The 19,127-nt window shown below is 46.6% G+C and overlaps 1 protein-coding gene across 1 annotated transcript in view; it reads left to right on the top strand.

Moving 5' to 3' along the window:
• The first annotated feature begins 5,526 nt into the window (after window positions 1-5,526).
• The window catches only part of Fam234b (family with sequence similarity 234 member B), a 32,646-nt gene continuing 19,045 nt past the window's right edge, over window positions 5,527-19,127 (top strand). Inside the window, exons 1-2 of the mRNA XM_055610734.1 lie at window positions 5,527-5,658; window positions 16,701-17,099. Coding sequence (XP_055466709.1) covers window positions 5,622-5,658; window positions 16,701-17,099 — 436 coding nt within the window. The 5' untranslated portion in view covers window positions 5,527-5,621. The remainder of the gene's footprint in view (window positions 5,659-16,700; window positions 17,100-19,127) is intronic.

Genomic DNA, 19,127 nt, shown 5'->3' with positions numbered 1-19,127 from the left:
TTAATTGTTATTTTTATACAGATGTCCCAGCAAAGGACTTGTTAAGAAGCTTTTGTTTAAATCTCAGGGCCTAGAAAGCATTCACTAGTCTGTATTCCAGAAAGTCCTTCAGGCTGGAGAGATCTTGGCATGTATAAATGTGAGCTGATTAGTGCTTTATTAGAGAACACCGAGAACGGGAACCTGTTTGTCTTCTACAGCTGTGCTGCTCTGGGCCAGCCTTAAGTTCCCTAGAGCTCAATAGGCCACAACTCCTTCCAAGTTCCTGATTCAAGATGGATTTTTCCAGTTCCTTGACATTTGCATTTAACCCCAAAATGTTCTTCATTGGGCTGCTATTTTGGCTTCTCTCCATCTCCCTGCTGTGTTTTTTTTTGCTATGGTCTTTTCTTCCTGTTTTCAGGTCTCTTCCCTGTTTCGGATTCCGGCTTCTATCTCTCTAGCTCCAGTATAACACCTGGTGCACGGCCTACAGGAAGCTGTCTCCAGAGGAAGGAGTGGCTTCTAGAGACAGGTTTATTTTTACTTTTTAAAGGAACAATTTTTAAAAATGGTTTATTTATTTTTATTTTACGTACATTGGTATTTTGCTGCATGTATGTCTGTATGAGAGTGATGGATCTTCTGGAGCTGGCGTTACAGTTGTGGGCTGCCACCTGGGTGCTGGGAGTTGAACCTGGGTCTATCTGGAAGATCAGCTAGTGCTCTTATCCACTGAGCCATCTCTCCAGCCCCTAGGGGCAGCTTTATTTTAAACACAGTGGTAAGCTCCTAAGCCGGGAGGACAGACTCAGCTCGGCTTTAGTCTCTAGCAGAACAAAGCCTGGAATTTTTCTCCACTATCCAGGGCTCCAGCTTCTTTTCATTTAGTTTGTTTATTTGAGACAAGTCTCACTAGGCTGCTCCAACAAGGCCAGGACTCACTATGTAGGCCAGGTTGCTCTCACACTCACAATGCTCTTGATTTAGTCTCTCAGGCTCTGGGACTAGACCTGTGCTGCCACATTCTTTCAAGCCTGTATTCTGTAAACATGAGAGCCATAACAGAAACTGAGCATCCGCTCCTCAAAACACATTTCTTTCCTTCCAGGACTGCAGGAGTTGGGGATGCAACGACCCAAAAGAGGGCTCTGAGGCTGTAGGATATAGAAATGCTGGATGGAAGGAGTCCAGGCCCCTGAACGATAGGCAAAAATAGAGCCTCAGTGTTGCCTACCCTGTCCCTACTTGTGACTTAACTAGCAATCAACTTGTATTTTCTAAAATCAATGACTGTTATTGAGGTTGTTTGTTATGGCAATTGCTTTTTAGTGGCTGACTCATCCACTAAAATTGGGATGGGCTAATGAAAATGCTATGTTTGACCTTGACCAATAGACAGAACAGTGCATGCAGTTTCCCAACAAATTGTCACCTAGGAAGAGGGAGCCAGTCTTCTCCACTCTCCATTGCACCACAGGACTTCCATGTTTTCAGGGCACTAAACTCCCCATGTGGTATTGACCTGTGAGAGGTACCAGAAGCCTTGTGAGAGGAGACAGAGATTCTGGCAGCGGCAGCGTACCAAGAGGGATGGGTAGCAGCTGCTGGTGGACTCAGTGGTACTGGATCCAAGAAGTGAGGAAGCCCTACAGGAGGGACAGGACCAACAGAAATGGTTGTGGTGCCCGCAGAGTAAGAAGTATTAGAGAACACGATTTGATTTTACCTTCCTTTAAGCATAGAGACATAAATCCATGCCAGGTGTGTCACAAAGACGACAAGAGGTGACAGATATGGGTTCCTTCTGTAAATGATTATGAGTCCCACTTGGGATCAATGTGGCTTCAGTTGTGATTTCTAGAACACTATTTACTATTCAGAGAAGGCAGCGCTGTCAGGCATAACAGGCTCTTCCAGGTCACCCCCTCCAGTCACCATTCCTTGTCTTTCCTTGGAGGCAAGCCAAGTTTGGAAGCCAGGGAGTGCTGGGGAACCTGTACTTTCTACAGTGACTTCAGTGGTCAATATCTTGGCATCCAAGATATTCAGTCTACGTGCTAACTAGAGAGAAACTCACAGGCATTCTCTATGGCAGAGGCAAGGATGCAGACTGAGAGAAAAGTCAGGAGGCAGAGGCAGAAGGGTTGACCCATGTGCTTCAAACTCAGTGAATTCCAAGCCAGCCTGAATTAGAGTGAGACTCTGTCCCTCAAAGGAACTCCCTCCCCTTAATAATAAAATAAATCGGGGGTGGGGGGAAGCATGCTAAGTTTGAGACATCTGATTCTGGGTTGTATTTCTTATGTTCAAACAGGAAAAGAAAATGTGACGAGAAGTAGACATCTGAAGAGGACAAGGCAAACAGAATGGACAAAAGTCAGGGAGGCCGTGGATTCTTGGCATCTGCTTCCCTCCAAAAATCTCTTGGCCAAAGCTGAGATGCTGAGGAAGAGAGAAATGGCCTACAGATTATGGGGAATATTATGGGGTGTGTGTATGTGTGTAGGTGTCCATGGGCACTTGGAATAACCATACAGGCTAAAGCAAAGTTTTAAAGTTTCGTTTTTCACATGTGTGTGTGCGTGCTTGTATGTGACTACACTGATAGAGTCCAAAGTTTCTGATTATTTTCCTCTAACGCTCCATTTTTTTTTTTTTTTTTTGAGACATGGTCTTACTTTGCTTCTTATTGGTGTGATAAAACACTACAAACAAACCAATTTGTGAAAGAAAGAGTTTATTTCATCTTACAACCTGCAGGTCACAGCTCATCACTGAAGGAAGTCAGGGCAGGAGCTCAAGGCAGGAACCTGGTAGAAGCTGGCGAGGAATGCTGCTGACTGGGTCGCTCCTCCTGTGGCTTGCTCAGCCTGCTTTCTTATGCGGAGGTCCAGAGGTGTGGGCTGGGCCCTCTCACATCAATCATCAATCAAGAAAACGCCCCACAGCCTTGCCGTAGGACAGACTGATGGAGACATTTTCTCAACTGAGGTTCCTCTTCCCAGATGACTTGAGCTTCTTTCAAGTTGACAAAAAACAACCAGCACACTCAATGAGTTTGAAACTCAGTGTTTCTGACAGTCTAACTGGCCAGAGAACCCCGGGATCCTCCTGTCCCCCAAACAAGTGCAGGGGCTACAGGAACATGCAGTCATGCCTGGCATTTACGGGGTGCTGAGGGCTGAATTCGCGTGGCCACACTCACCCAACAAGCACTTCACCACTGAGCCATTTTTTTTTTTTTTTTTTCACTGACTGACATAGTGTCCCTTTATACAACCCAGGCTGGCACTGAACTGAAGCTCCAAGCTGCCGAAGCCTCCTAAGCACTGACTTTCCAGGTGTGTGTTTGTCACCACGCCTGGTTACAAAGTTTTGAAAATGTAATGTGCAGTTTCATTTCTTTGGGGTTATATAAGCAGGGACATTCCCGGAGTTTATCTTTTCACTGTGGAAAGTGCACAGCTTTCCTCCTTTCTCTACCCTGTGTAACCTGGCTGGTCTGGGCCACCTGCCCGTCCCAGGTGCTTTAGTTCCTGTCCTTCTAGATCCTCCTCACACGTCACATCAGTCTTCAGGTCTCTGAATGTGTTCTAACGAGCCAATCTGATACCAGGCAAGCAGCTGCTGGCTCGTTGTGACTCGTAGCGTTTCTTTTCTTGGATGACCTACATTGATATAAAATATGGCTTTTACGCATATCCAGAGAAGGTGGCAAATAGTGAGCGTTTCAATTATCATAGAACCCTGAAAGCATTAACACATAAGGGACTGGTGAAGATGTGGATAAGGGTGCTTGAGGTCAGGTCTGATGACCTGAGTTCAATTCCTGACACCCACACAGTGGAACGAGAGAACACGTTTTCAAAAGTATGCCTATACTCACTCATGCATGCATACACAAAATAAATAAATGCTGAGAAAAGAATTAACACCTAAGTCACTAAGCCATTCAATCATTATCAGCACTATCAATATTAATTGTGAGCTTTGCTGGCTCATTCCTTTTATTTAAAAGTTTTATTTATTTATTTTTATGTGTATGCATGTTTTGCCTGCATATTTATCTGTGTACCATGTATGTGTCTGGTGCCCTTGGAAGCCAGAGAGGGAGTTGGTGGAGTTACAGATGGTGGTGAGCTGCCATGTGGGTGCTGGGAATTGAACCTGGGGCCTCTGGAAGAGCAGCCAGTGCTCTTAATCACTGGGCCGTCTCTCCAGCTCCCAAATTTACAATTTTATTACTTAGTTAAGTTAAAAATTAAAGCACTAATAAACCGGATGCAGTGGTATGCGCCTATAGTCACAGAATTTGGGAGGCAGAGGCAGACAGACTTCTGGGAGTTCCAGACCAGCCTGGTCTACGCAGTGTGACCCTGTCTCAAATAACAACAACAAGACATCAACCGAAAAGACACTAGGCCACTGAGGAAACACTAGTCACCAGTGCTAAGTGCTTTGCCCATTCCATTTGACTCTCAGAACAACTTCTGTGGACCAGGAGCGGATTATCAGTGTTCAGCAAGCAGATGGTGAGGAGACGGGACCAGATAACTGAGACGCTTCAGTTTAAAGCTGAAGTTTTCAGCATTTCTGTACTACGATGCTCATCTCTTGGTGCCGGTGAGTGAGAAACCAGTCAGCTCCTGTTTGCTGGACCTGGCGAGCCAGGAGCAGCAGGGAGAGTGTAAATAGATACCCAGAAGGAACTGAGGTCAGGAGAGCCTCCGCCCACTTCAGTCTGCTCTTAAGAAAAGAGCCACAGTAGCTGTGTGCTGTAAAAGGATGGTGTCATTTGATTCTTGCAGCAAGAAGGAGATAGCATCAACAGCATCATTTACATTTCAAGAGAGCCGGCTAGGTGTGTCGCCTGTCTGTAATTCCAGCACTTCTGCAGTGAAGGCAGGAAGATTAGGAGCTCCAGGCCAGTTTCAACTACACAGCCAATTCTATGCCAGTCTGTACTAAATGATCCCAAAAATAATAAATAAATAATTTAAAAAGAACATTCATTCATTCATTCATTCATTCATTCATTCATTCATTCATTATTTGGCAGTGTCTCACTATGCAGTCCTGCCTGGCTGGCATTCTATGGTCTCAAACCCAGAGATAAATAAGTTAACAAACAAACAAACAAACAAACAAACAAACAAAGTGCATGGAAGGGGAAGCAGAAGGATCAGGCGTTCAAGGTCATCCTCACCTTCAAAGCCAGTTTCCATTGAGACCCTTGTCTCAAAAACAAGGTCAGACAGACAGGCTGAGTGACAGACAGACAAACAACGCTAAAGCGCAGTGACCTGCCAAGATGGCCCAGGCAGTGAATAGCTCAGGTGGGCTTCAAATCCAGTTTGTCAATTCCAAGCCTACGTGAACTTCACAGCCCGCGCCTCCCTAACTGCTACCTCGTTCCAGGCTCTGAGAACACGTTGGGGGAAGAGATGACTTCCCTTACCGACTGCTGAGGCCACAGCGATTCAGCCTGGGGCCGGGCGACCTGCGACAGCGGGCGCCTCCTCCCAGCCCGGCTCCCAGCAGGTCACACCTTTCGCGCTCGCAGAACCCACGCGCGGCCCGCAGCGAACTACACTTCCCGGCAGGACGCGGCGCGCGCACGCGCACGGGGGCCCTCCGCCATGGCGACAGTGCTGTCCAGGGCGCTCAAGCTCCCCGGTAAGGAGTCCGCAGCCCGGCGACCACGCCGCGGAGGCCTGGCCTGGGGAGAGGGGCGAGCGAGGGGAGGCGCGGCGGGGCCTGGCTGTTAGCTGGGAGGGCCGCAGCGCCCGCGGGATGGGAAGGGGCGCCCAGGAGTGGGTCGGGGACCGGGGACGCTCGGGGACACTTGGGGACTCTCGGGGACTCCCGAGGCAGAGCCTGCTGGAGGCGCGCGGGGCCGGTTCGAAGGCGGAGGAGCGTGACGGTGACTGTCAGGTCAGAGCGCTCGTCGCGGCGGTCTGGGAGGGGGGCCGGCCACCAGAGCATCCTTCTCTGAGGTCCAGGACTCGCTGCTGCTATCTGAAGCAGCGAGACGAGGTGGCTGGACCAGCGGGGGAGCCGGGGGCTGCAGGACTGTTAAGTGAGTGGCCTGGGCGGAACAGCATCCACTTGCTGACAGCAGCCCCGCGGCTGCGAGCTGGCCGAGGCAGGTGTTCTGCTTCTTCCTGTGTGGAAGAGGAAAGCCCCGAAAAGATTAGGAAGACGGCTAATTGAATCACATAGGGTGGCGGCGGTGGGGTCGCACAGCAGGGGACTGTTTGAATTGTGCTGTTTTAACCAAAGCGTATTTATTTTTTTCGTTAGCGAATTTTAATCGCGTAGGGCTTTCGGAAAAATTGTGGCTCCACTTAAAAATTTAAACGTTAAGTTGTAAGTATTTATTGGCTGGTCACTTTAGAGGGGAAGCAGTTGCTTCCCTGGCGTGCTGGAAAGGGTATCTCTGATGGTCAGCTTGAGGCCTTTGGAGGGCTGCAGGGCCCTTGTTCTCCAAGAGGTTCTAGTCTGCTTGCTACCTTGAAACCGGCCTTGTGTCTTAGATGACCCGAGACTTCATGTCTTTATTTCCCCCCTTCACCGGCTGCTTAGAACTCTGGAAAGAACATTGATAAGATCTATCTTGGAATGAGTACATAATACTGAAATTAAAAGAGACATGTTTTCCCAGCAGGATTCATTTACTTTGAAGAAAGTAACCCTGACTTTTGAATGCCACCTTCTTGAAGGCGTAATTAGACGTGAGGCATTTTTAGCTCTTTTTGTTTATTTTAGGGCCCTTGTTTTATTTCAGCATAGATCATTGTTACTCTCTGAGAATAAAGCTGCGGAAAGGGAGTGTAGCTCAGGTGTGGATGCTTAGCACTCACAGAGCCAAGTTTTATCCCAGCACTGAAGAAAAAATTAATAGTCAAAGGGAGGGGGAAACAAGAGAGAACAATGGGATGATTATGGCTAAAAGGCAGTACTGTAAATTTAATGAAGCCCAGCATCTTGTATACTCTTCAAAATAATCTTTAAAAAAAATAATGTGAGAGTATCTGACCTGAGCTCTTTTGTGTTCTTGTTCTCAGACTGTGGTGCACACAGAATACGCGTTGGTGTATTGGGTTATAGTTTTTTGGTCAGCTGACAGTAAAGGCTGATGGATTCCTGTGTTTGGAAGGCAGTTTGGTCCTAAGGGCTGAGCTAGGATCACCACTAAGGCCTACATTCAGTATCTATGTGCACCGTATGTGATGTGGGTTTTATTATTATTATTATTAGCTTGTTTTTCTCCTGGACTCTTCCTTGCCCGTTTTCTTCACTACCCAAAATATAATTTGTGGCTTTTGTATTAGGTAGGAGTTGCCTTCTCAAAGCTGTTTTTGGATACTGCGTAATTGGGACTGTGAGAGACTGCGGTCCTGTTTGTCCTGTAACCCTCTTACTAGTTTTCCGTGTGAGGGAAACAAACGGCATAGTGGCTAAGAGCAGGAGATAGGCTCTGGATTTGACTGGATCTGTTTTGATTTGACTTCTGTGTTGAGGATCCAATCCAGGGCCTTGTACGCACTAGCCATGCAAGCTACTGGCTGAGACAGTCTCTGGATTAAATGCAGTCTTGACTTGCTTAGCTGCTTTATCCCTTTAAGATTCAGTTTCCTCATCTGCAATAGTAGTGTTGTTCTAGAACATTCTCTACATGCCACACACTGCATTGCATCTTTATCTCACAGGATTATTTGAAGGTAAATGAGATAATTGTCCTTTGGAATTTAATTAGCTTCTGACACATTAGCTATTGTTTGGGTCATTAGTAGCTTATGGGGGTGGTACGTGACCGAAGGCCTGATCTAGCAATGACCCAGGGACAAAGCTCTGCTGGGGATGCTTTTCATAATCTAAAACCCTTTCACTGAGCTCAGGATGGAAAGGTGTTTGGCTCCCATGCCTGGCATGAGGTTAATAAGTAACAGAGGGACAATGTGACATTCATAAAGCCCGTAGGACAACACAGCTTATCTCTTAGTTATATGTTTTTTATTTTAGATTTAATGTTTGAAGGTCAAACACTGAAGGGACTGTTAAAGCTCACTGTTATTGTTGAGCTTTGTTTTATGATATGTGACTCAGAGAGTCTGTGGCCCTAGGTAAACTAACCCATACTGGCGATTATTTACTTTGGTCTAGGCACGTATCCTAATGCATGTGTAAGTTACAGTCTGTGCCGTGGTGTAGGATGTCACAGGGTAGCACACGTTTCAATGTCTTCCCCTAAGGACACTTGGCCACAGCACAGTGGCCTCCCCTCATAGGCACGCTTCCTCCACACCATTTGGGAACACTGTTGAGTCACCATCCCACTCTCCTAGGGGGAAAGGCAGTCTCCGAAAGCTTTTATATCAGTGCGTTATGAAACCAGTCTCTTGTATTCTTTGCAGACATAAAATAAAGCAAATCATATAATGGGTGCATGTGGGGGGAGGGCATGTGCCCGTGTGTGTAGGAACCCATGGTGGCTAGAGGCGTAGCACCCCTCCCCTGTCCTCAGAGCTGGAGATACAGGAAGTTGTGAGCTGCATCCTGTGGGTGCTAGGAATTACATGCAGGTCCTCTGCAAGAACACTGCATGCCCTTAGCTACTAAGTCTTGTCCCTGGCGCTTCTTGGCAAGCATTTCATTGACTGAAAACCTGGGGCCTGGGAAGATGGCTCTTACTGTGTAAGAGTGGTTACTGTGCAAGCACGAGGAACTGAGTCTGAATTCCCGGAACCCCCATAAAAAGCTTGGCACGGCCACACGTGTGCCTGTCAGCCCGGTGCTGTAGAGGTAGGGACAGGGTTGCTGGGGCTCGCTGGCCCCCGACCTAGCCTCGGGTTCAGTGAGATCCTTTTCTAAGAATATGAAGTGGAGAGCAACACAACAGGACACCTGGCAGCTCCTGCCGATTGCAGGGGCTTGCATATCTGCATACCTATTGTACACACACCACACCACAACACACACACACACACACCATACACGTATGTACCACTCGTCACACATACATAGGCACCACACATCACACACCACAAACACACACACACACCTGGGTGCTCACTGAGAGCAGCAGACTCAGAAAGAGTGAGCAGAGCTCCGTTCCTAGATGAGAAGCACAGGTTCATGACTGGCTGGAGTGTGGCCTAAGGCTAGTCAGGGGCTTCTTGTTCTCCCTGTTTCTGTGGCTAGAAAAAAAAAACACTTGCCTAGTCAAAACTTGCAGTCTGTCATAACTAAGCCAAAGTTTATTTTTATGCTATCTGTGTTAGTGTAAATGCAAATATTTATCCTGCTCCAAAAGGTTGGTCCGGATCTAGCCCTAGTCTGAGAGCTTTAAAGGCACCAGCCAATGGTAGCTCTTTGCTGTGCTGTGCTTGCCTTCCTATTTTAGAGGCCCTGGACTTTATTCCGTAAGTTCTTCCCCCGATGACTTTGTAGGAATTGTTCTGCTGTCCCCCTCCCACTGCCCAAGTAGCCCAGGCTGGTCCGGAAGTCAGCAGGAAGCAGAGAATGACCTTAGCCGCCTTCTCCTGCTTCCACCTCCGCAGTGCTCTGAGTGCAGGCACGTGCCAGCACACCTGGGGGAGGTTAGCCCATTAAGATGTTTTAAAAATGCATTTATTCTGTGTGTGTGTGTGCGTGCTCAAGCTCACTTGCACGTGTGGCGGGGGCAAGGGTGTGCACGCATGGCACACGTGGCAGAGGACAACTTACAGGAACAGAGTCAGTTTATGTCGTGTAGTCCTGGGGATTGAACTCAGGTTGTCAGGTTTGGCACCCTCGGAGCCATCTCTCTGTCCTTGAACCTACGAGTTCTGTGCCTCACCACAGCAGCGGCCAGTTTGACTTTTGTCTGTCACTGTTAGACACTTGATTCCCCCTAAGCCTGAATGGCATGCCATTCCTCACTGTCCTTGAAGGAAGTCTGTACTTTTACTAGCATGTTCGGTGATGATTGTTCTGTACCGGGTTTTCTTGGGCCTCTGGGTACTGTTTATTCTGCAGTTTAGGTTTGGCTTTGTCGCAGGCTGTCTCCATCTTTCTTTTGAATCTCCTGTAAGTACTGGGTCCATTTTCTTTCCTCTTCAGTTATAAACATATATTGGGTCAGTTTCTTAGGGTTTTTGTTTGGTTTGAGTTTGCTTTTTTCTTTTAATTATGTGCATATGTATGTTTGGGTTTACACACATGAGCGCAGTGCTTATGGAGGCCAGAAGAGGGCATCAGAACCTGGAGTTACAGGCAGCTGTGGGATGCCTGAACCGGATACTGGCAACAGTCCTCAGGTCTCCTGGAAGAGCGGTCTGTGTGCTTGACCAGTGAGTCAGTTTTCCAGCTCTGGTTTGAGTATTTTGAGTCAGGGTCTTTTTGAAGCCTGGATTGTCTGAAACTCACTAAAGAGACCAAGCTGCTTACCCAACCTCCTCCCCCCTCCCCCGAGCCCACTGAGAGCTGGGAACAGGCAGGAGGTTTCACACTTGGTCTATTTAGAAAGCTTTGACCTTGGGAGGTAGGACTCGCCAGTGCAGACTTTGAAGCCAGACTGCCTAGCCTAGGTCTGAACTTGCTCTTTAGCTATGTGGACCAATTTCCCAAATGCTTAAACCTCAGTTTTCTCCTCCAGAAAATGGGAAGCATTTCTGTCTTAAAGTTGTTCCACAGGTTTACTGAGGGAGATATTAATAGAACTTGGAGATATTCAAGGCCAGCCCTGTTACACATTTAATCTAGCTAGGTTTACAGTAGTTAGCCACTGTGTATGGTTCAGAAGTGTCTTTTTATTTTATTTTATTTTTTTTGTTTCTGTAATTTTTTTGTGGTTGAATTATTATTATTATTATTTTTTTTTTTTTTTTGCTTTTTGAGACAGGTTTCTCTGTGTAGCCCTGGCTGTCCTGGAACTTCTCTATAGACCAGGCTGGCCTTGAAGTCACAGAGCTCCTCCTGCCTCTGCCTCCTGAGTGCTGGGTTGTTAGAGGCATGCACATCAATGTCACCACCACCGGCTGCAGCTTGCTTGTTGACTTTTTTGGAGACAGAGTTCTGTCATACGTCCTTTCCTGAGTGTAGAGACTGAAGGTACCAGACCAGTAAGAATGTCTTTTCTAAATTTGCTCTTTTGCTGTTGTTTGTCATTGTTCTCCTAATTTCTGATAGTTGGCTTTTCATCTTTTCTACTGAATAATGGTTGCTTCTTCATATTACGCCTTTTTATGAATCCTTATTTCAAAAAATTCGATATTGATTTTTTTGAAATCCAGTGGGAAATAAGCTGTTCACTATTTCTTTCATCTTATGGTGGGCTTGGTCCACCTCCTCCCCAAAGCAGCGATGAGGTGGAGGCCAGGGCTTTAGTATGCTGGCCCAGTGCGAGTCTTTATCCCTACTTGCTCCTCTGCCCCCAAATCTTCTTTTTCTGATCTTGTTTGCTGTGTTCTGTTGTACCCTTTCTTCAGTATTTGCAGACCTCTGCAGTGTCTTATGGAGTGAATGCTGACGCTGGCTCCTTTCTTCAGACTCCTATTTTGGTGGGGTGGGTGTTTTACTTTGGGTTGCTGGCTGAGCAGGGAGCAGAGTTAGCCAAGGCAGAGAGCTAGGGCAGTTGGAAGGTAGCATTCAGGGAGGGCTTGGAGCTCAGCTCCTTTCCCAGCAATGCACTTCCTGGCTGTCTCTGCCCAGGCTAGCAGACTACAAGGGCTCAGAATGCTGAAGCAGCATTGGCTTCTCTTGTGCTGGGTTTTAATCTTTTACCTATGAATTTCACATTTGCCTTTGTTGCTTGAGTTGTGAAAGTGGATCTGGGTCCTTTTGTTTATTCTGTTTTTGTTTTGTTTTTATCTCCTTTTGAGACTGAATTTCACTATGTGGACCTAGCTAAGCTCGAACTGGGAGATATGCCTGCCTGCCTCTGCTTCCCAAAGGTTTGCATTACCACGCCTTACATCTTTTATCTGTCTCTGTCTGTCTAGATAGGTTTTTTGAGACAGAGTTTCTCTGTGTAGCCTTGGCTGTCCTGGAACTTACTCTGTAGACCAGGCTGGCCTCGAACTCACAGAGATCCGCCTGCCTCTGCCTCCCAAGTGCTGGAACTAAAGGAGTGTGTTACCACACCCAGTTATAGCTTTTATTTTTCAGACATATTATCCCTTTAGAGTTTGGACTGGCCTGCAGCTCACTAGACTAGGCTGGCCTGGAACTTGTGGCGATCCCTTGACTCTGCGTCCCACACCCAGATGTTTTGTTTTGCTTTTGAAACAGGATCTTATGTAGCCCAAGTTGGCCTGCAACTCATTTTACAGATAAATCTTCCGATCCTCCTGCTTCAACTTTTAAGTGCCAGGATTGCAGGCCTGTACCACATGCCTGGCTTGATGTGGGGCCTTGTGCTGGCCTGCAAGCACTCCCCAGATTCCCAGTTTATGTTTTAGGCCAATTCTAGGACAGCCTTAAGTTCTCCAACCATGGTTGTTGTTATCTTGTCACAGCTTACATATTTTGTATTGAATTCTCTGAGTTATTGTCTGGTTTCTGGCTTCCAGCTGGCCTCTGTCTGTCAAAGCAATCAGCTTCTTCAGGACTGACAATGTCTGTAGTTACTTTCTAACCACTCGACAGCTTGCTTCCGGTTTCTTATTTTCATGCTTCTGCTTTTTGTCATGTTATGATAGACAGGGCTTGTAGGTGTTTCTGTCACCCTAGACTTAATTTTTTCGGAGGAAATTATTGGTTGGGTTACATGAATACTGAAACAAGGAGAGAAAGAATGCCTGGGTTTGAATCCAGGCTTTGCTTCTTGCTGGGTCCTGTGGTCTTAGGCAGATTACCTTTGTGTTTCAGTTCTTTCATTGATGAAGTAGGGATTAGACCCCTCCTGGGGTCATATGGTGGTCTGATGAATTAAGACACTGGTGTTTGATCAGTGCTGAGGATGGTGGGCAGTCAAGACATCAGCACTCCTCCCAGGCTCATTGTCACCATCAAGTCTGTGGGCTCTGCTCCCTCTTCAAGTGCTGAAACCTGGATCTACTTTTACTGTGTTTCCTCAAGGAGAGAATTTCCTAAAATTGGCAGCAGTTGTTCATACACTGTGTGTTGGGAATGTGTTGTTTCCTCCCTCATTCCTCTCCCCTTCCCTCCCTCTCCTCTCCTTCTTTCTCTTTTTCTGTCTTCCTCCACTCTTCTGGTTTTAGGGAATGGACTATGACAGAAATGCCTTCTATGGCATTATTAATTAGAAGTCTGTATTCCTATAAAGGAACATCTACTAATTATTTTTTATGGAATCACTAAAATTGTCTGCATTTCTACAGCATGTGGCGCCAAGCCTCTTCCTTCCTGTCATAGCATAAGTCGTGGCAAAAGTGATTGCCCTTCAGTTGTTCTGTTAGCTGGGTTTTGCCAGTGGTTACAGTTTGGCAGCTACACCTCTTTGGGAACCGTGGGAGGCAGAGGCTGACAGGGTTGACTGAGGTAGATACTACTGCTAAATTTTTCACTCGGCGCTCGAAATCCAACGGTAAGGTAATAGGACGGTTAGAGGTCGGTTCGGAATCCTTGGAACTTTTAGAAGGGTTGGTGTGTGAGAATGCCAAGAAAGCTACCAACGTTTACTGAAACAATAAATTATCTGGAGTGCAATGGCTGTCCTGTCCTGTTTGTGGTCAGACCACACCCTTGCATTTCGTTCAATTCCAGAAACCCTCCTTTAAAAAGTATGGGCATGCCACATTGTATGCAGAGAAGGGTCACCCTTCAAGTCATGGAGTGAAGGAGATGGCAGAGTTTAACCTGGAGAAGAGAAGGCTAGCCAAGGCTGTTGACAGATTTAGACAATAATAATGGAAGCCAAAATTGTTTGGGTATGATCATAATTCAGACAGCAAGGGCCATTTGTATGTTTTAATTCTTTTAACAGTCATAAGATATGAATGATAATTATATTTTATAAATAGAGAAACTGAGGCCTATAGAGTTTAGAAAAGGAAAGACATACATAGCTGGTAGAGAGGCAAACTGGTCTTTATGTTGGGAACAGTTGAATCATTTTCTTTTGGGAAGAAAATACCCCTTGCAGCCCAGGCTGGTGTAAACTCACTATGTAGCTAAGGCTGGCCTGGAGCTCCTGATCCTCCTGCCTTGGATCCCTGACACTGGTCACGTTCAGCTGGGTGCCAACTGACTGCTGGATGTTTGAGAGGAGACACAGTTTGGAACAGGGATTATATGAACCCTGAGATTTCAAGATTTGGTATGTTCTCTTGGTTGTCAGGAATTTTTTTTTTTTTTTTTAATTACCAAAACTTTACTCCCAGCAGTTGATAGGCAGAGGTAGGTGGATCTCTGAGTTTGAGGCTAGTTTGGTCTACAAGTTCTAGGACAGCTAGGGCTATACAGAGAAACCTTGTCTTGAAAAAAAAAAAAAACAAACCAGTAATAATAATAATATATTTAGGTGTCTTATGTGTATAGTTGTTGGGTTTCTATGTATGTCTGTAAACCACATGTGTGCCTGGTTCCCTCAGAGGCCAGAAGAGAGCACTGGATCCTCTAGAACTGGAATTACAGACAGTTGTGATTCACCATGTAGTTGCTGAGAGTTGCACTGTGATCCTCTAGAAGCACAGCCAGTGCTCTTAACTGATGAGTCATCTCTCTAGCCCCTTTTTTATTTTTAAAAACTTTCTTTTATGTACACGAGTGTTTTGCCTCTATCTGTGTATGTTCAGCACATACATGCAATACCCATGGAGGCCAGGAGAGTGTAGCAGAGTATGGTATGGTATGGTATGGTATGGTATGGTATGGTATGGTATGGTATGGTATGGTATGGTATGGTAGGGGCTGGAGTTAAGATGGTTATGACCTTACCATGTCATCTGCCACCTCCTTGTTCGTGGGAACTGCTGTGCATCCCAGGATGCATGCGCAGAATAGCAGTTTTTACACCTTTACCGAAAGACGGTCTTAAAGGATATTCAAATCACAGGACAGTTCTAAGAAGTGAGGCTTCGTCAAACATCTTTAGCTGGCATGTAGTCTCCAACTTGTTAACTTGTTTCCATGGAAGCATCTGGGAAACCATAGACACCCTGTGAGAGACAGTATACAGAAGAGAATTGTTCTAGAAGTTTACCAGGAACAGCTGCCTATGGCTCTGAGAAAAATCTAAAGCAGGAACAGCCTAGGTCTAAGGAAAGTTTTCTCACGAGCCTCTGCCTCAAGCTGGCTGTGATGGTGCACACACATGGAGTCCCAGCACCGGGAAGGCTGAGGTAGGATAGTCACCACAGGTTCAAGGACAGCCTGGGCTACATAGTAAGTCCCCGCCTCGAATTTATAAATGAATACATGCATACACACATGAGCAAATGAATAAAAAAAAAAATCAAAGAGCCATGGCCATCTTTGTTAGTGACAGTCAATCAAATTCAGAAGCTTATAAGTGGTACAGATATTTGGGCTGGAAAGATGCCCCTGCAGGTAAGAGCGCTTGCCACCAACACAGGTGACCGGAGTTCAGTCCCTGGGACTCACAGGGACAACCATAGTTTTAGATTATGCTACAGAATGTTAAAAGTTATTTTCCTATCCAACTGCAGCTTTCAGCCCTGGTCCATTCTTTGCTTCTCTTTAAAAAAAATATTTATTTTGTGTGTATGGGTGTTTGGCATATTCGTATGTCTGTGTACCAAATGCAGCCTGGTGCCCCAGAGGTCAGATGTGGGCTACAGATCTCCTAAAACTGGAGCTGCAGCCAGTTGCGAGCCACCTTGTAGGTGTTGGGACTCAAACCTGGGTCCTCTGGAAGAGCGGCCAGTGCTCTGTGTCTGTATACAAGGCCACTGACCTGTATCTCAGCCCCACCTCCTTTTAAAAAGCTAGAGTCTCATATGTAACAAACTGACTTCAGTCTAAGCTGAGGATGACCTTGGGTTTCAGATACTTCCAGTATTTCCCAAGTGTTGTGATAACAGGCATGCGTCATCATGCCTGGTGTATGCGGTGCTGGGGTCAAACCCAGGGCTTTGTCCATGCTAGGCAAGCAGCTTACCTTAACCTGCAGTACCCCAGTCTCCTCTGATGCACTCTGGAGACAGGATTTTTTAAAATTATTATTACATTAAAAAAAACCTATATACATATATATGGGAGTGCAGATCAGATGACAACTTGTGGAAGTGAATTTCTTCCTCTCACTGTGCGGCCCCGGGACTGAACTCTCGTCATCAGGCCTGACAGTGCCTGATAGTATCATAGCCACGAGGCAGGACCTTGCTTTGTAGCACAGGCTGTAAACTCATGGCAGTTCTGTTTAGCTTCACAAGCACCGAGATTAAAGCCACGCTGCCAGGCTCTCTGCTCTCAAGGTTACTGTCTTAGCTTCCCCATGGGAGAACATACAGCATGGGGCTGTTCAGGCCTACCTTATTTTGATTAACATGACGTATTCTACTTTTACCCTGGCCTTTTCAATTTTCTTAACCCCAAAAGATAGTGATTCTAGAACAATGGACTCTCTCTGCCCCACCCCCGCCCCCAAGTTATTCAGAAAACCACTAAGGTCTAACCAAGGTCTCAGTGATGTAAAGCTAGGTTTTTGGGGTTGTTTGTGTGGTTGTTGTGATTTTGCTTCTGTGCCACCACAGTTTGGTGAGGCTCTTTCCTTCCAGGCTCTTCCTGACTCTGTCCTCCTGTGTTTCCAGGGAAGAAGAGCCCAGACCTCGGGGAGTACGACCCTCTCACCCAGGCTGACAGCGATGAGAGCGAAGATGATCTTGTGCTTAACTTGCAGCAGAAGAACGGAGGGGTCAAAAACGGGAAGAGCGCCCTGGGAGACCTGCCGGAGCCGGACTCAGATGCAGACGTGGCTGGGGCTGCAAAGCCACACCTTTCAGAAGCTGCCCCAGAAGGTTTCCCCTCAGAACCCCTCGGGGGTCTGGAGCAGAAGGCCACCTCTTCCCTGGTGTCCTATGTGCGCACATCTGTCTTCCTGCTGACTCTGGTGATCTCAATGGTCTTGGTACTCCTGTGTGCCTTCCTCATCCCCTGTCCTCCCAGAGACCTGCATAGCACTTGGAGCCGGCACCTGGGCTCCCAAGGAGGTGAGTTGCGGGATTTTAAGACATAAATCTGTAAATTTTCATATATTGGTTTAGCTATTGTCTGATTTGTCTATCTGTCTGTCTATCTGTCTATTAGGCAGGGTATCACTGTAGCCTTGTCTGCCCTGATCTCTGTGTGGACAAAGGTTTTGAACTCACAGAGATCTCCCTGCCTCTTCTTCCCAAGTGCTAGGACTAAGGGCATGTACTGCCATTCCTGGTTGGAATTTTTTTTGGAGACAATGTCTCATCACCATCACCCTGATTGGCTTAGGAATCACTTGGTGGACCACATTGTCCCTGAACTTGTGGCAGCCTCCCACCTTTGCCTCCTGAGTGCTCATGCCACAGGTGTGCACCACTATGCTGCTTTCGCTCCAAACCTTAAAAACTAATGTGTGCTGCGCTGTCTTTTCCCCTGTGCCCTGGGGTTGCTTAGGAGGTGAAGGTCTGGAATGAGACAGACACTGGCTCTCTGCGTTTCCTGAAGGCAGCTTTAGTTTCCCAGCTGAGCAAACAGGACATTGTTGAGGCCTCTGAGTCCCCTGATCATCTCCCCGTCTGTCCCCAAAAGATTCTGATCCTGAGTTTGGGCTGATCATTGACTCTAACATTTTGCCTTGCTGATATATTCCTTGATTTTGTCTCCTTTCTTGAATTTTATACAAATAGAACCATAGTCTTCTGTGACATTTGTACAATGTTTTTTTTTTTTTTTTTTTTTTTGAGACAGGGTCTTATATCTATGAAGCCCAGGCTGGCCTTGGCCTTTTCCTTCCTCAGCCTCCTGAGTGCTGGCATTATTGCCATGCGCCAGCATGCCTGGGCTGTTAATATAAGTTTTGTGCATGTTTGTCCCTGAGACACCCCCTGTAGTACAGGCTAGATTTGAACTCATTCTGTAGCTGAGCATGGCTTTGAACTCCTGACCTTGCTTCTATTTCTAGAGTGCTGGGTTACAGCCCTTGGTACCATGGAGTTTACCTTTTTGGGGAAAAAAAAATTTTTTTTTCAGTGTTGGAGATTGAAGCCAGGCCTCATGCATACAAGGCAAACACTATAATCCACATCGTTTTTAGAGAGACATTTCTGAGATTAATCTGTACTGATACACCGTAGCTGGAGTCTATTCATTTTTACCAGTGCCTAATTTTCCATGTTACGAATGTCATATGATTTATTTATCTATTCTACTGTTGATAAACATTTAAATGATTTCCAATCTTTTTAAAATAAGTGATCCTGAGGATATTTCTATATATTTCCAAAGGGTTATGTACGCATTTCTCCACGGTAGAAGCCTAGTCACGTTGCCAGACAGGGGGTGTGGGCATGTTCTTTCTAAACAGGTTCTTACATTTCCTGCCAAAGCGGTTGTACCAACTTGTGCTTCCACTCTGAGTTTCCTACAGATTTGGCAGGCACTCTCTGACTCCTTGGGCACAAGGAGGGGATCCACCCTCGTCTCTGCTCCCTATAGGCCTCTGCTGCCTGCTGAGGAGGAAGGGCAGGGCTGGCTGTGTAGAGCCTCAGATTTCCCTCCCCACTGCCGGTGGGAGGGTAGTCCTGGCGACCCCATGGCTCTTTTGGCTTTGAGTCTGGTGTCATGGTGGTGGCAAGGACAAGGTTTCAGAAGTCAGGTTCCACAGCCTTTGCTGGGGCAGGGTTGGGGCATCATTATCTATAATCAATTTGCCTTGCAAGGCTGCACCCTTCCTGGGCCTTTGGCCAGGGAAGCCAGGTTCCTAAGGGCCTCTTTGGCTCTGTGGCATTTCTGAGTTAGTTGCCAGTTATTTCACTATGTCCTGTCTAGTGTGGCCAGAAACCCCAGGTGATTTGATACATCACCATTCCTTAGGTCTTTCAGTCCCCCATCAGGCTAACTCACTGCCCTCTCAGAAGCTGAGTCTGTTTGCTTTATGTATAATGTCCAGGACTCTCTGCTGCCTTGTTCACCTGGGCTGGGAGTGGGGGTTGGGTGCCATCTGCATCTGTCTTCTTTCTAACCTGGCAGAACTAGTCTGTGGT

Source organism: Psammomys obesus, unplaced genomic scaffold (assembly GCF_907164565.1).
Source record: "Psammomys obesus unplaced genomic scaffold, mPsaObe1.curated_primary_1811, whole genome shotgun sequence".
In the NCBI taxonomy this organism is placed as follows: domain Eukaryota; kingdom Metazoa; phylum Chordata; class Mammalia; order Rodentia; family Muridae; genus Psammomys; species Psammomys obesus.
Note: the sequence above shows the minus strand (reverse complement) of the source record. Positions and strands in the feature narration are given on the sequence as shown.